The sequence below is a fragment of the Glycine soja genome, chromosome 19 (genome assembly GCF_004193775.1).
Source record: "Glycine soja cultivar W05 chromosome 19, ASM419377v2, whole genome shotgun sequence".
Lineage (NCBI taxonomy): Eukaryota > Viridiplantae > Streptophyta > Magnoliopsida > Fabales > Fabaceae > Glycine > Glycine soja.
Genome location: NC_041020.1, coordinates 13,825,975 through 13,843,360, shown reverse-complemented (window position 1 = coordinate 13,843,360; position 17,386 = coordinate 13,825,975). Strand labels below are relative to the sequence as shown.

Genomic DNA, 17,386 nt, shown 5'->3' with positions numbered 1-17,386 from the left:
CTGATTGATTTTTTTGATTTATTTTATTCAAAGATATTTTGATTATTTTATTATTATTTTTCAAGATATTTTGATTATTTTATTATTATTTTACTTTTTTTGGTTTAACCGAGGTTATAGCATGAACGATCGGTTAGATTTCGTATTAAAAGTGATTAAATGAGATTACAACACAAATGATCGGTTGAAATTCATTTTATCATTTATTAGGTGAGAAAACGGCTTAAATAAACGGTAAAAGCGCGCTAAAGACAAAAGAAAAGAAATTGAAAATGAACGAAATAAAGATGAAAGCTTAAAAAAAAACAAGAAATGAATTGAAAGTCTCGGATTCGAAAACTTACCTGTTGAAGAACGAAGAACGGTGAAGAACGGTGAAGAACGGTCGAAAACCTTCACGGATTTGCTTACGGAAACATCTCGGAAGCATTACGGAAGCACCTCGGCTTGGATTTTCTTCACGGAAACAATTTTTTTCACCCAAAACAGCTGAAATACATAGCCAGGGGGCTGAGGGATCCTTAGAACAGCCCCCTTCAGCCTATTTATAGGAAAAAGGGGGAGGAGGTTGCCGCCCAACTCGCCCAGGCGAGCTAGGTTGCTTCCTCCAGAAGCAATCCAGCTTCAAAAAAACATTCTGGAAGGCCCAATCCAAAATTCCGAAATTGCTATTTGCACCCCCCCAAATTTGATAAGTTCACCCCCCCTTCTTTCGTAATTTACGGAAAAGTTACGGAAGCCTTACGGAAGCATATAGGACTTGATTTTCTTCTTTTTTTCTCTTCCCTCTCACCCTTATTAAGTTAAATATGCTTATTTAGGGTTATGGGAATTTTACGGAAGCTTTACGGGTGTCCTGGAAGCCCCGGAATCCCATTTTTCAACAAAACGGGGGGTGTGGTGGCCACCTAGCTCGCCCAGGCGAGCTAGGTTGCTTCAACCTTAAGCAAGAAATTGCCCAGAAACCTGTAGAAGGGCCCAGATTTGAAAATTAATATTTGCACCCCTCATTTTACTAAATACATCGCCTTTGGCTTTTTTTTTGGTGATTCTTTTTTTCGTAAAGTTACGGAAACTTACGAATTTCGTAACGATACTTGTTTTCTTTCCGTAATGTTACGGAACCTTGCGGATTACATAATCATCCCTTTTTTGACTTACGAAATGTTACGGAACCTCACAAATTGTGCAACGATGCTTCCTTTTTGATTTCCGGTGTGTCACGGAACCTTACTGATTGTGCATCAATACTTTCTTTTGATTTCCGGCACGTCACGGAACTTCACAAACTGCCTAATGATTGGTGCCAAGCACCTCAAAATGACCAAATACAAGTTGCATGCCACCAAGCAAAGGTCCCCGGACGAAATTAGGGTATGACAGGAGGTAACCACCATACCTCTTACTGTATGGAGGAAGTAGCCAAGGAAACCAAATTCATGAGAGAATAGACTACAAAATTAGAAGAAGTTGTAATCAACCTTAGCACCACATCCTACTCTAACCTCGAGAACACCATGGAGGTAATAAATTTGTTAAAAGATCAAGTAAAGGAGTTAGCGGTGCAAATAAAAGAAATCACCAACAAGGTTGACTATAATGTCGTAACAACAAGAAGCGAGTTAGCAACTAAAGAGCCAATAAGAAAGGACATGGAGGTAGACGACAGAGTGAAGGAGGATATACAAGAGGAGGATGTAATAGTTGAAGAAATAGCACGATAGCCAATTAAGACAAAGAGCCAACTAACATGAGAAGATAAACACGCAATTACAGGTGATAAGTCGTATCCTCGCAAACCAACAAAGCAAGACAAGAAGAGGTGATATAAAAGGCTTATAGACTTGATTAAGCAAATCAATGTCACCATTCCCTTCACCGATGCCATAGACATGATGTTGGAATACTCAAAGCTCTTAAAAGACTTCATAACTAAGAAGAAGAGTTTGAAAGACTATGGCGTAATGACTCTTGAAGAGGATTATAGTGCCATCAAGGAGAATCCAAAGAAGCTAGGTGATCCCAGTAGTTTTACTATTCCTATATCAGTTGGGAATCTATCAGTAGGAAGAGTATTCATTGATCTTGGATCTAACATCAACTTAATGCCATTATCTCTGCTAAAAAAAATTGGAAAGATATCAATGAAACCAACACACATGATGATACAACTAGCAAATCATTCCATTAATTTTCCTCTTGGAATAGTGGAGAACATCCCTGTACGAGTTGGGAGGTTCACCATACCAGTGGACTTTGTCATCATGGATATCAAAGAAGATGTCATTGTCCCTTTAATTCTAGGAATACCATTTATGAATACTGCTAATATCGTCATCGGTGTTGCGGAGGGCAAATGCACTTGACGAGTGGATGACGAGGACATCACATTTGATGTACACAAAGCTATAAAGCACCCCAAGGATAAAGGAGCTTGCTTCAAGGTGGACATAATTCATGAAGTAATAAAAGAGAAAACTTCACAAATCGTAACACCGATACCATTAGAGCTTGCTTTAACCAAGGTTGTGGAAGACCTTACATTGGAGCATAATAAAGAGTTAGGGGGAGTGAATCAATCACCTAGATTCCTCAGAGGAAGTGCCAGGAAATAAAATTAAAGATCTAGGAACCTTGATTAAAGAAAAACCTATCTTGGAATTTAAGCACTTGCCTCCTCACCTTAAATATCTCCTTTTAGAGAAAAGGATGAGAAACCAACCATCATTAGTAGCACATTGCACCAATAGGAAGAAAAAAGACTAGTAGAGGTACTAAAGAAGCACAAGAAAGCCTTAGGATGGCAAATCTCCAATCTCAAAGGAATAAGCCCATCCATTTGCATGCACAACATCAACCTTAAAGAGGACTTCAAACCAGTAGCACAGCCATAAAGGAAACTCAATCCGGTTATGAAAGAGGAAGTCCGACAAAAAGTACCCAAGCTTCTTGAATCTGGAATGGTATATGCCATTTTCGACAGTTCATTGGTAAGCCCTGTGCAAGTAGTCCCTAAAAAGGGTGGAATAATAATGATAAAGAATGACAAGAATGAGTTGATTCCCACAAGGATCATGACCAGTTGGAGAATGTGTATCAATTATCGCCTTCTCAACAAGGAAACAAGGAAAGAACATTTTCCTCTTCCCTTCATGGATCAAATGCTTGAGAGGTTAGCCAGTCAAGCCTTCTATTTCTTTCTGGATGGAGGATCAAGAGAAAAACACCCTTCACATGCCCATTTGGAGTCTTTGCCTATCAAAGAATGCCCTTTGGACTTTGCAATGCACTAGCCACATTCCAAAGGTGTATAAATTGTAGACGCAAAGCTTCCAAGATTATTCTGATGATGCCAAAGATTATTAAAGATCCCAACGTTCAGATGCATTGGTAATCGATTACCAATATCTTGTAATCGATTACACCATTTTGAAATCAATTGGAACGTTGCAAATTCAGTTGAAAACTTTTGAAATCAAACTTTGCCACTGGTAATCGATTACAGGAAACTGGTAATCGATTACCAGAGAGTAAAAACTCTGGTAACTTAGAAAATTTTGAGAAAACTCTTTTGAAAAAAAAAAACTGTGCTATGTTTGTTTTTTGAAAAAACTTTTCAATACTTCTTGTCATACCCTAATTTCGTCCGGGGACCTTTGCTTGATGACATGCGACCATTCTTTGGTCCTTGTGAGGTGCTTGGCACCCATCATTAGGCAATTTATGAAATTCCAGGACATGCCGAAAAACCAAAAAAATGTTGATGCACAATCCGTAAGTTTCCGTGACACATCGGAAATCAAAAGGAAGCATCGTTGCATAATTAAGTGAGGTTCCGTAACATTCCGTAAGTCAAAAAGGGGATGATTATGTAATCCGCAAGGTTCCGTAACATTACGGAAAGAAAACAAGTATCGTTACGAAATTCGTAAGTTTCCGTAACTTTACGAAAAAAGAATCACCAAAAAACAGCAGAGGGGGGTGTACTTAGTAAAAATGGGGGTGCAAATAGCACCCAGGCCCATTTGGGCCCTCCAGAAGGCGGTTGCTTCTGGAGGAAGCAACCCTGCTCGCCTGGGCGAGCTGAGCTCGCCTGGGCGAGCTGGGCGGCAACCACCTCCCCTATTTTGCTATAAATAGGGGAGGAAAGCAAGAAGAAAAGGATCCCAGCCCCTTAGGCACTTCTCTCTCTTTGGAAATTGCTTGGAAAAATTGTTTCCGTGAAGAAAATCTAAGCCGAGGCGCTTCCGAAACGTTTCCGTAACGTTTTCCGTGAGGAATCTCGCAAAGGTTTGAACCGTTCTTCGACGTTCTTCATTCGTTCTTCATCGTTCTTCGATCTTCAACGGGTAAGTACCTCGAACCGAGCTTTTCGATTCATTCTATGTACCCGTAGTGGTCCACATTGTGTTTCGTGCATTTTTATTCTCATTTTGTTTACTTTTTATACCCCCTGTTGACGTGCTTAAGCCATTTTACTTAAGTCGTTTCTCGCTTAACTTAAAAATAAAATAAATTTCCACCGAACGTTTGAATTGTATTATCCACTAACTTCGGTTAAAATAAATTCCGACCGTTCGGTCATGCCGTAACCACGTTGGAAATCAAAAAAGGGGTAAAAATAATATAAATAATCAAAAAGATATCTTTTAGTAAAATAAAGCGGAAAATCAATCGGACGTTTTCTCTTTGGGATTTCTCATTCTTAACCGAATTGATTAATAACTAAAGTGAAACTAAGGCTAAAATCAACTCGCCTAGTCAAGCTCGTCCACAAAAATAGGCTTTTGAAGTTCATCATTTCAACTCCTCACTAAGTAAAATGGATCATTTTTAAGGTCCAACGCCTTAAAATGATCACCACTTAAGCAAAAAAGAATCACTTGATAAGCAAGAACTACGTAGGTCTGAGTTCCTCCTTGAGGATACGTAGGAGCAAAAGTCCCGCTTTTGTCGACCACCCCGAGAGATCGTTAATGGTCCAATGCCTTGACGTTTCTCTCCTTTCAAAACCAAAAGACCGTTTAATGGTTCAAACACCTTAAATGACCTTTTGTTCAAATAAAAACATATTTTGCAAAAAAGACAAAAACAACTTAACCAAACACTTTGTTCCGAAAGAACTACGTAGGTCTGATTTCCTCATCACAAATTGAGGAATACGTAGGAGCAAAGGGAAACACCCTTGTCGACCACAAAAAGAAAAAATATAAAAAGGGGTATAAAGGATATAAGAACATAAAAAGGAACATAAAAATCAAAGTCATGTTTGCACATTTGATTAAAGGCTGTCGTCCCTTGGGACGGGCGTGTGGGGTGCTAATACCTTCCCCGTGCGTAAATACAACTCCCGAACCTTTCACTAAAAAGTTCGTAGATCACGTCTTTTCCGGTTTTTTCCGACGTTTTCCTCAAATAAACGTTGGTGGCGACTCCGCGCGTATTCCTTTCGTGGAACACGCATCCCGCGAGTCACGCGTCGCCCTCCCGCCGAAGGGTAGGTTGCGACAGTTGGCGACTCCACTGGGGACTGTTTTTAGAGAGTTAGGCCATTTAATTTTGTGCAATGTTTTACCGTGACTTACCCCTTTGTTGGTTTCCTTTCATTATGTTCTTGTGTATATAAACTCTTTGTTGCTTTTAGTGCGTTTTAAATGTATGCATGAAGTAAATATTTATTCATTTGATACACACAAACACCAACACTATTTGCACACACTGTGAGTGAAAAAGGGCCCTATACCCGGGTTCATGGGAGCATAAGGAGTGGAGGTGAATCTGTGATCATGCTAGGTCTCCGACTTGCTTGATTACAGTGAACCCTCATCTAGAGCTTTTCTCTTTGAAAACTTATTGTTGCTAGTAGTCCCTACTGCTGCAATATGTTCTTCGAAGGGGATGATACCTCTAGAAACCATCAAGAGAGATATGACTACCTTGGGGATTATTGCTAAAAGCCTAGTTAGTTCTCTCCCTTATAGGTCCCTTAAATAGGGGCACGGAGCAAACACGCTGCGTGCCATTTTTCACACTGCCATGCATAAGTATCATATACCCTTTTGCTCATATTTGTTTGTGAATATTGTCGTACTATGTACATCCCCGTGTTGTGCCTTTCGCATATGCATCATGCGTGGGTTTCGTCTTTGATCCCCTCACTTTAGCAAACCGACGGAGGGTCCGTGTCGCCTTCTTAGAAACATACGTTGGGTGCCATGCTGCCCAAACGTTGTATCTAAGAAGGAGACAATTTCTCGAGCTCCCGTATTCATAAATTGCATCCGTGTCATATGCATTCCTTCATGCATTCATCCATTCCACCCATGATAGATGTCGGAGTTTTGATTCGCACTAGATTTTATTTCACTTTAGTAAAACATGGGATCAAGTCAAAAGCCTTCGCTTAAAAAGAGGTTTTATCAAGTCAAAATCAAGAGCTTAGAGGTCACCAGTTTATGAAAGTTGGGGCAATTAATGGGTCAACTTCAACGGCAAGCCTTCCGCAAAGCCTATGGTAAGCATTTGGGACCTAGCTAGGGTAGAAGTCTCCATGGAACCAATTGCCTCCCTCGCCCAGTATTATGATCAGCCGTTGAGGTACTTCATCTTTGGGGACTTCCAGCTATCACCAATGGTGGAAGAATTTGAAGAGATCCTAGGATGTCCTCTAGGGGGAAGGAAACCATACCTCTTCTCAGGGTTCTACCCCTCATTGGCCAGAATTTCTAAAAAAGTCCAAATCTCGGCGTAGGAATTAGACCGCCAAAGGCAAGTCGAAAATGGGGTGGTCGGAATACCGAGAAAATATTTGGAGGTAAAAGCAAGAATCTTGGCAGATAAAGGTGAGTGGACCCCATTCATAGATATTCTCACACTGTTGATTTTCGAGGGAGTCCTCTTTCCAAATGTGGATGGGTTGGTGGACCTGGCAGCGATCGACGTTTTTCTCGCCTATCATAACCACAAGGAAAGTCCGGTTGTCGCTATGCTAGCCGACCTATATGACACCTTCGTCCGAAGATGTGAAGAAAGCAATGCAAGGATTGTTTGCTGTACTCCAGCTCTCTATGTGGGGCTGGTTTCACACCTTTTTCTCCAAGAAGGTAGGCCCATCTATTCGCTACAAGGTTACCGCTCGTGCGTCGAAAAAGGAAAGGCGAATTGGGACCAACTCTTGGCTAGCATGGGGGGGCGTCTGTTAATTGGTTCCCTCGCTAGAAGGAAGGAAGAATCAGGATTCTATCTTCATGCGAAGGATGTCCAAATGTTCCCTTGATGGGAACAAGGGGTTGTATTAATTATAATCCCGTTCTCACCATAAGACAGCTTGGCTACCCCATGAGAGGAGCGCCATTAGACGAAAGCATCACGCCTTTCATCGCACGGGGTTTTAGTGACCACAACGCGAGGGTACTCCAAGGAGTTCGCAAGGCATGGGATGCGGCGTGAAGAAAGGACAGAGAGCTTAGGGGAAGCAGTAATGGGATCATCGGCGGCTATCATAAGTGGTTGAGAGTCCGAACACAAGGATTGGATTGGCTCCCAAATCTAAAGACTATGAGGGACGATGAGGTTAAAGCTTCGGAAGAAAGTGATGAGGTACAAGCCCTAAAGGCAGAGCTTGAAAGAGCCCGAGTAGTCGAAGAGAAGTTCAAGTCCATAGCCATCAAAGTCTGAAAAGAGTATGATGAACTAAGGGACGTCAATATGGCCACCGCTGATGCCTTGGAACGAGAAACCAAGAAGGCCCAAAAGGAAGAACACGTGCCAGCAAAGTTTTGAGGGGCTTTATAGGGCAGCAATAGTAAGCTCAAGCTCCGAAGAGGTGAAAGGAATCATCACGGGTCAAAGGCATGATCTTGAAGGACGAGCTAAAGGCTTACCTTAGGTCGAAAAGAAATTTGTCCCAACAGTTAAGCGAGACTGAAGGGAATATGTGGGCCGTCATCGATGAGTGCAAAGAGAAGCTAAATCTAGCGGCGACTCACGAGCAAAGGCTAGAGGATGAGTACGCCAAGATATCAGCAGAAAGCGAAGCAAGGGAGAGGGTAATTGATTCATGGCACCAAGAGGCAACAATGTGGACGGACCGATTTGCTCTTACTTTGAACAGGAGTCAAGAACTTCCCCGATTGCTAGCCAAGGCCAAAGCAATGGCGGACACCTACTCCGCCCCCAAGAAGATCCACGGACTTCTCAGCTATTGTCAACATATGATAGACTTAATGGACCATATGATTAGAAACCGCTAGGAAGTTTGTATTGTCGCTCAGATCTTGACTAGTTATAACTTTTTGAATAAAATGAGTTTATCCCACGTTTTTACTCCAAAAATCAGTGCGAATCAAGTCACTCCCGCATTTTATCTCTAGCATGCATTGTATGTTGGTCTCGTCCTTTGTCACGGGAAGCCGGAAGGTCCATATCACCTTCTTAATTGTACACATGGGGCACTGCGCCCCCAAATGCACAAGTAAGAAGAGATAATTTTCCGGGCTCTCGTGTCCGTAAAATGCATTCATATCATGCATCGCATAAGCATCTCTTCATAACATCATAATGGACATATCCTGCATTTGTCTGTTATCATATTCCAGCCTCACATTTTGCATGAGTCATGGCATCATCATGCATATGCGTTCAACAAACTTTTTGATCTGCAAAATTGCATACCATTTGTTTTCATGTTTGCTCATCCTTGCGTTTTCCTCTACAAAACAAAAACAAAAAAGGGGGAAGCGTGAAACTTCACACTACATTCTTAGTTTCATGTGTTAGGCACCACGAGCCAACCCTGTTGGGATCATAAACCCGTTTCACTTAAAAACAAAATAATTGAACATGGTACCTAATGCATGGTTAACTAGGAAATGGTGTTTCTTCGGGCATCTCAATTTCATAATTACATTTTCCGTGCATAAGCTTAAAGTATGCCCGAGTCATTCATCCCTATGAGATGTTGTTGAAGTATTGGCGATCAGAATTGCCATTCCTTGGATTATAGGGTTGAACCAAGCTCATGCTTTTACAAAAAGGTTCATCAAGTCAAGTTGAAATATGGAAGTAACCGTCTTGCAAAATTGGGGCAAAAGATGAATCGAGTCACATCACTTCTTCATCTACTGCCAAACATATTTAGGATTATTGATGTCCTTGTTACTTCCAGTTTCACCTTGACAAAGATGTCATGGACCATGTTGAAAATCTAAATTGATTCAACCCCATATCTTGCGTAAAAATTCGCAATACTTCAATTGTACATCATTCGCATGCATCCATGCTTTTCATTGGTTGCATTGCTCGTTGCATTCTTTCCTTGAAAAATAAAATAAAATGAACTTAATCATTGTTATAAAAAAGAAAGGGACACGCTTTACGACGCCCTTACCGAACTCGTGCTAGAGCTAGAGTAATGGGTGAAGTAGAGGAGATACAAGAGAAGATGAAGGCCGACATGGAGGCCATTAAAGAGAAAATGGCCACAATGATGGAGGCCATGATGAGCGTGAAGAAGATAATGGAAGCCAATGTGGTTGCAATTGCCGCTACCAGCGTTGTTGCTAAGGTGAACCCGACGTCCCCATCCGGCATCAACCAAATGAATCATCCAACCTCAGATATGGTAGGCAAAGATTTGGGAAGTACGGATGACCCCATGATGTGCAAATTCAAAACGAGCACGCCTTCCCATCATATGGCTTGCCTCCCAACTATACACCACCCAATGTGGCGTACACTCCCAATAAGAATGTCAATAACTCCACTCCTATACCCATTGAAAGCCAGCAACCCCAAACTGATCATGCACATGTCTCTTAAACTGTGGAAGAGACCCATGAAATTCCCCATCACAATCTAGCCGACTTCGAGCCTTGGCTCGGATATACCACTGAAGGGCAAGCAGTTGGTGGTATACCCCTACAAAACCCTTTGGAGGGCCCTCAGTATCACCCACAACTGCACCTCTTGCATTCCACAGCGGTTAAAAACCCTCATGACTATGGCAGGAATGGGAAAGTTGGATCATCTAGAGGAAAGGCTCAGGGCCATTGAAGGAGGTGAAGATTATGCCTTTGCTAACCTAGAAGAGTTGTTCCTAATACCCAAACATGGTCATTCCCAAGTTCAAGGTGCCGGACTTTGGCAAGTACAAGGGGACTACTCGCTCCAAGAACCATCTAAAGATGTACTGTCGGAAGATGGGGGCATACGCAAAAGATGAGAAACTGCTGATACATTTTTCCTGAGAAAGTCTTACTAGGACAACTGTCGCCTGGTATACTAACTTAGGAACCTTCTTGAGTCCATTCTTGGAAGGACCTAATGGTTGCCTTCATTAGGCAGTGTCAGTACAATTCTGATATGGCTCCGGATAGGATGCAACTACAAAAAGTGTGCAAAAAGGGGGCACGAATCTTTCAAAGAATACGCCCAAAGATGGAGAGACTTGGCAACTCAAGTAGCACCCCCAAAAACAGAGAAAGAGATTATCACAATGATAGTAGACACGTGACCGGTGTTCTACTATGAAAAATGGTGGGTTACACACCTTCAAGTTTTACAGATTTGGTCTCCGCCAGCAAAAAGATCGAAGTGGATCCGAAAAGAGGCAAATTTGATCATCCTACTAGGACGACTGAGAAAACTGGGGCAAATAAAGAGGGTGAGGATAAGGGAGAAACCCATGTTGTGACTGCCATTCCTGTACGACCAAGTTTCCCACCAACCCAACAATATCTTTACTCAGCCAATAACAAACCTTCTCCTTACCCACCACCCAGGTATCCACAAAGGCCATCCCTAAATCTACCACAAAGTCTGTCTACCGCACTTCCAATGACGAACACCACCTTTAGCACAAACCAAAAACACCAACCAAAAAGTGAATTTTGCAGCGAGAAAGCCTGTAGAATTCACCCCAATTCCAGTGTCCTATGCTGACTTGCTCTCATATCTACTTGATAATTCAATGGTAGCCATAACCCTAGCCAAGGTTCATCAACCTCCACTTTTCTGAGGATACGACTCGAACGCAACGTGTGCTTATCGTGGAGGAGCCCTACGGCATTCCATTGAGCATTGTATGACCCCGAAGCATAAAGTGTGAAGTCTAATTGATACGGGCTGGCTGAAATTTGAGGAGAATTGCGTGTAAATCCTGACATTGACAAGAAATGCCACACATGGGGCAATTTTGAAAGCTGTTGTTAGGTGTCCCTAATGACTCATCAGGGTTTCCAAGTTTATGCCATTATTGTAAACCACGGCTACAATGTTAAATGAAATGGATAAAGTTGATATCTTTGTCCCTCATCCTCTCACAAACGCATGTTTGCTTATTCAACTTTCACCGGAATGTGGGTGTAAGCCATTGGTCTGTTTGCTCAAGCAACCTGCGCTCCTGAGTGTTGACTTCCAAGACCGTTCAATCAGAGATTACTTATCTTGCACGTTGGTGGGGGTGCCGTAAAACAACGAGCAAAGTTCAAAACAAATAAGTTTCAAAATAAAAAATAAGTTTCAAAATAAAAAATAAAAAGGCATTTGATTGACTGCGTTTTCAAGTAAAAATATAGACGTTCATGTGACCTCATTTTGTCTTTTTAGAGAGAAGTGAGTTATCAAGAATAGGATGTTGGACAAATGGCCTCAGTTACCTTAAGAAAAAGGGGGGTTGAATTAAGATGCAAAGACTATTCCCCAATTGAACTATCAATCTCTCTTTTCGGATTAACAATGCACACAGGGATAACCCTTCCCTTGTGTTCAGGAATCCTCTACAACAAGAGACCCACAGTCTCTTAATCCCTTTTCAGAAATAAGAAGAAGAGAAGAAGAGGTCTCTCGTAAAAGAGGTAGATTGTAAAATGAAGATCAATCAAAAATTCCTTATTGAATAAGCAAGTGGTTGACCAAGGAATCTTTTTGAGAGGATAAGACATTTCAGTTCAGAAAAACTCTTGATCTTTCGAGAGGATAAAACTGTTTGGGCAATGAAAACTCTCTTTAAAACATTTGAATGGCCATTCATAAATCATTTGAATAGATATGTCTCTTGGAAATTATTTTCTGAAAATCCCCTCTGGTAATCAATTACAAGACTTATGTAATCGATTACAGGTTTTAAAAATTTGAATTAAAACATTTTCAAACTGCTGGTAATCGATTACCAGAGAGCAAATCTCAATTTGAAAGGATAGAATTCCTTGGTCAAACCTTTTGCTTCTTCAATTTGGAAACTTCTTCCTAAGATTCTAGAGATCAACTTGATCATATATCTTGATTTTCTTGGATTCTTGTCTTGAATAAAACTTAGAAGCACTTGATCCTTTAGCATCATCAAGACATCAAAACATCTTGTTTCTACATAGGAGTCATTTGACTTAATCCATCAACTAAAGATCCTTCAATTATTTCTCGTCCTTGGAAAATTCTTTTTGCAAGAATCAACTGCTTCTTTCATTCTTCCTCACTACGAGGTCGTGAAAACAAGTCAACAATTGGTACCTCTAAGCCCTACACTGGGGCAACGAAAGGCACCATGCAAAAACTTCAAGCGAACCTAGGGGCGGATTAGAAGTTCTCACCCAATAGGTTCCCTCCTACAAGGTCATGACGAAAGGCAACGATTGATACCTCAAAGCCTTACACTGGGGCAATGAGGGGCATCGTGCATGAGCCTCAAGTGAACATAGGGGCAGATCAAAAGTTCTCACCTGTCGATGTTTTTAAACAAGAAAAAGAAAAGGGGGGACAAACCCTAGGATTTCAATGGATTGATTAAACATCAAACGACTCCATTGCCGTCACTCCAAAATGGTCAAGTGACTAAATCAAAAAGAACATACACTCTGAGGGAGTTCCCGGAGAGATTTGCAAAAAGATAGGATGAGGTTGCATGAATTATCACATCTTTCAAAAGGACAGTCAATCTATGTTTTCCAAAAAATTTAAATCAAAATCAAAATCACAAAATAGGGAAAGAATGTCATGAACATTGTACAACTTTCCATTACATTGCATTGTTTCAAATGAAGTCCGCATTTACCAAATTTCACGAAAAAGGTTGCATGCATCTGCATCCCTAGAAATCATGTTAACTGCATAGATTTCCTACATCTAATGTCCAAATCTTGTGGATTTGGGATGACCGGCCCTCTCGATGAGTCGATCTCTTGCTTTCTCAAAAGGGTGGACCTTGGGTACTAGTTACCCTCACCGTTGAGAGGACTACACGTCCTCGCCTTGAGAGGACTACGCGTCCTCACCTTCAGAGGGCTACACGCCCTCGCCATCAGAGGACTACACGTCCTCGCCTTGAGAGGGCTACACACCCTCACCTTGGGTACTTGTTACCCTCACCGTTGAGAGGACTACACGTCCTCGCCTTGAGAGGGCTACATGTCCTCACCTTCAGAGGGTTGCACGCCCTCACCTTCAGAGGACTACATGTCCTCGCCTTGAGAGGGCTACACGCCCTCACCTTGGGTACTAGTTACCCTCACCGTTGAGAGGACTACACGTCCTCGCCTTGAGAGAGCTACATGTCCTCACCTCCAGAGGGTTGCACGCCCTCACCTCCAGAGGACTATAAGTCCTCGCCTTGAGAGGGCTACACGCCCTCACCTTGGGTACTAGTTACCCTCACCGTTGAGAGGACTACACGTCCTCGCCTTGAGAGGACTACACGTCCTCACCATCAGAGGGCTGCACGCCCTCACCTTCAGAGGACCACATGTCCTCGCCTTGAGAGGGCTACACGCCCTCACCTTGGGTACTAGTTACCCTCACCGTTGAGAGGACTACACGTCCTCGCCTTGAGAGGACTACACGTCCTCACCATCAAAGGGCTGCACGCCCTTACCTCCAGAGGACTACATGTCCTCGCCTTGAGAGGGCTACACGCCCTCACCTTGGGTACTAGTTACCCTCACCGTCAGAGGACTACACGTCCTCGCCTTGAGAGGACTACACGTCCTCGCCTTGAGAGGACTACACGTCCTCACCACCAGAGGGCTGCACGCCCTCACCTCCAGAGGACTATAAGTCCTCGCCTTCAGAGGGCTACACGCCCTCACCTTGGGTACTAGTTACCTTCACCTTCAGAGGACTACACGTCCTCGCCTTCAAAGGGTCATGTACCTTCAACTTCGGAGGCTTCACCTTCAGAGGACTACACGTCCTCGCCTTCAAAGGGACATGTACTTTCCACTTCAGAGGACTACACGTCCTCGCTGTCAAAGGGTCATGTGCCTTCACCTTTGTAGGGCTACATGCCCTCACCTTCAGAGGACTACACGTCCTCACCTTTAGAGGACTACACGTCCTCGCCATCAGAGGACTACATGTTCCCCATTTTGAAAGGGGGGCATGCCCTCACCTTCATAGGATTGCACGTCCTTGCCATCATAGGACTACACTCCCTCGCCTTCGAAAGGCGACACGTCCTGAACTTCAGAGGGCTACACGCCCTCGCCTTTAGAGGACTACGCGTCCTCACATTCAGTGGGCTCCATATCCACACCTTAAGATAATTTAAGGTCCTCTGTCCTTAAATGCTTAACTGAGACTTGCACTCCCGGTTAAGGGACCAGTAGTTTCCTTTTAAACGGTTCCGGGGCCACCCCCTGATATTGGAGGAGGGCCAACTGTGCGAGCACAACTAGAGAGGGAGGCTATCACACTGCTACTATGCATACTGGGGCAAGATTTCACCCGTGCCGCTGCAAAGAGACGAGTGCGGATCATGCGCACCAACATGACCACTCTTACACAGATATAGATGACATTGCTACTTAGCAACATTCTGCCCAGCGACCGCAATGCCAATCTCCCCCTGCAAAAGTATCAGTTGGTCTGTGTCGTCCCGACATGGGTAAGTAGGCATATAGTTCAACTGATTTCTGATACCATTTATTGTTTGCAGGGATCGCACCCACAAGACACCCAGTGGACCCGGAAAAGTCCAACAGGGCCCTGGGGTTTCCAGCTCTGGTTACGGGCCTCTATCAGTCCTACAGGGTGCTCGTACCCCCCCGGCAAGGTCACGTCATCATAGGTAAGTATGCACATCGCTCAACTGATTTCTGATTTCATCTATTGTTTGCAGGGATCGCGACTGCAAGACACCTAGTGGACCCGAAGAAGTCCAACAGGGTCTTGGAATTGTCAAGCTCTAATTACGGGTCTCTGTCAGTTCTACGGAGTACCTGTCACCTCCAGCAAGGGCATCAGGCCCCCTACTAATCGAGCTTTCATCAAGAAGTACTGCGTCCCCAGACAGGCGCAGGGCGAAACACCACAGCAGCATTGGGATGGCCGGTAGCGGGCAATAGACACACCGCCACCACCTCTAAAGTTCACCTCAGCTCATCCATAAAAAGGTTAGAGTGTTGCCTACGACACATGGCCGACCAGTAGGCGACCAAGTCCAAAGCCAAAGGTAAGCGAAGTACTAGGTCCGTGACCAACAAGTCATAAGGCGTCCAGCTAAAGACGTTAAAGAAGCGCTACTAGGAGGCAACCTAGTACCTTTTGAATCTGTGCTTGTTATTTGATCACTTTTCATAGTAAGACACACCTAGTTGCTCATGATCCTAGGAGTTTAAATAAAACGAGCACAAGCTCGGAAGGTAGTCATACCTCACAAAATATATATATGTATGTTTAGGTAGAAAGATACCTTAGATATGCATGTATGTAAACAAAAACACACTTCACAAAATATATATATGTATGTTTAGGTAGCAAGATACCTTGGATATGCATGTATACAGCAAAAATACCTTACAAAACATATATATGTATGTTTAGGTAGCAAGATACCTTGGATATGCATGTATATAGCAAAAATACCTCACAAAAATATACACATGTTTAGGTAGCAAAATACCTCATGAAAGAAAAGAAAAAAAAAAAAAAAAAAAAAACACAAACAAGAAAAAGAAATAAATGATGATGATAAAAAAAAAAGAAGAAGGGGAAAAAAGAAAAAATAAGTTGTCAAGCTGAAAAACCAACATGCTTTTGAAAAGAGATGACTTCCAACTTTTCTTTGGAAAAATTCACTGATCATAACTAATTTTTGAAAAAATGTGTATACACCTGAAGGGTGAATGCTGTGAAATTTCCCCGGACGCCCGAAATGGACTCGGATGAATGCACAAATTGATAAAAGAACATATTTTGGAAACATTGGGTTGATTAAAATAGAGGAAATGAATCCTGAGCCCTAGCATCACATGACCATAAAAATTTGACATTTGAGTGTCCGCATAGATGCATGCATGACCAGTTTTGCATAAAGTTTCCAAATCATCATTTTTGCATTTGTGTCATGGAAATAATGTGGGGCATCCCTTTTATCCTTGACCCAAACCAAACCCCGACATGTATCATGTCTAGCCATTCTACAAACCTTGAGCCAAAATCCTGACTCACCATAAACCTTGACCTAGGGTGAGAATGTCAATCCTTACCCTCGGAAGCAAAAAAGAAAAGAAGGAAAATTTCCAATCAAAGAGAAAGCAAAAAAGAAAAGAAAGGAAATTCCCAATCAAAGAGTGGGAGAAAGCAAAAAGAAAAGAAAGAAAATTCCCAATCAAAGAATGGGAGAAAGTATAAAAAAAAAAAAAAGAAAGAAAAAGAAGAAGAAGAAGAAGGAAAGAAAGCCCCTGATCGGGGATCGAAGAAAAAAAACAGAAGAAATATGCAGAGAGGTCTTTGGACCAGACAATATCTGAACAATACAGAATTGTCACCAAATGAACAAAAAGGAAGGAAAGGAAACCACGACCTAAAATGGTCTCCCCCCTTTAATTACCAACCAAAATTCCGTGCGCTAGCGACTTTTTTTTCTCGCCCCGCACTAAACAAAAAAAACAGAAAAAGAAAAAGCCAGGAAAATCAAAAGCCAAAAACACACAAAAGCCGAAAGAAGAAACCACCAAAAGAACCCATTCCCAAGGGAAGCCCTATTGATCCATGATCACGCATGTAATTTTGATTTGATAGGAAATAATTTGCAAAGTCAAGTCATGACATATCTATGGTTCGGAATTAGGATGAAACACTTACCTGTGCGAGATTGATACACTTTGAGTGGATTTCTTCTATTTTTGTCGAACCCAGTATTTCCTCTAAATGGTCATTTAGAAACGAAATGCTAACATCCAAAATCTCATTTATGGTTATGGGAGATTTCATCAGCAGACTCTCCTTCCCCGGTAGACGCATTGTTTTTCACTCAAAAAAGCATATGCTGCTCTAAATCAGTTGGAATATTTGTCTCTTTGCTAAAGCATGTTTGCATTTTAGTGGAGAAAACACCGAGACTTTTTCAAGTCTCACAAGTTATCCAGAACTACGTAGGTCTGAGTTCCTCATT

The 17,386-nt window shown here is 42.3% G+C and overlaps 1 protein-coding gene across 1 annotated transcript; it reads left to right on the top strand.

Annotated features, from left to right (window-relative positions):
- Nucleotides 1-1,964: 1,964 nt before the first annotated feature.
- LOC114398616 lies at nucleotides 1,965-2,366 on the top strand. Its single transcript, XM_028360792.1, has one exon. It carries the CDS (start codon nucleotides 1,965-1,967, stop codon nucleotides 2,364-2,366), a length of 402 nt encoding a protein of 133 aa, XP_028216593.1.
- Nucleotides 2,367-17,386: the final 15,020 nt, after the last annotated feature.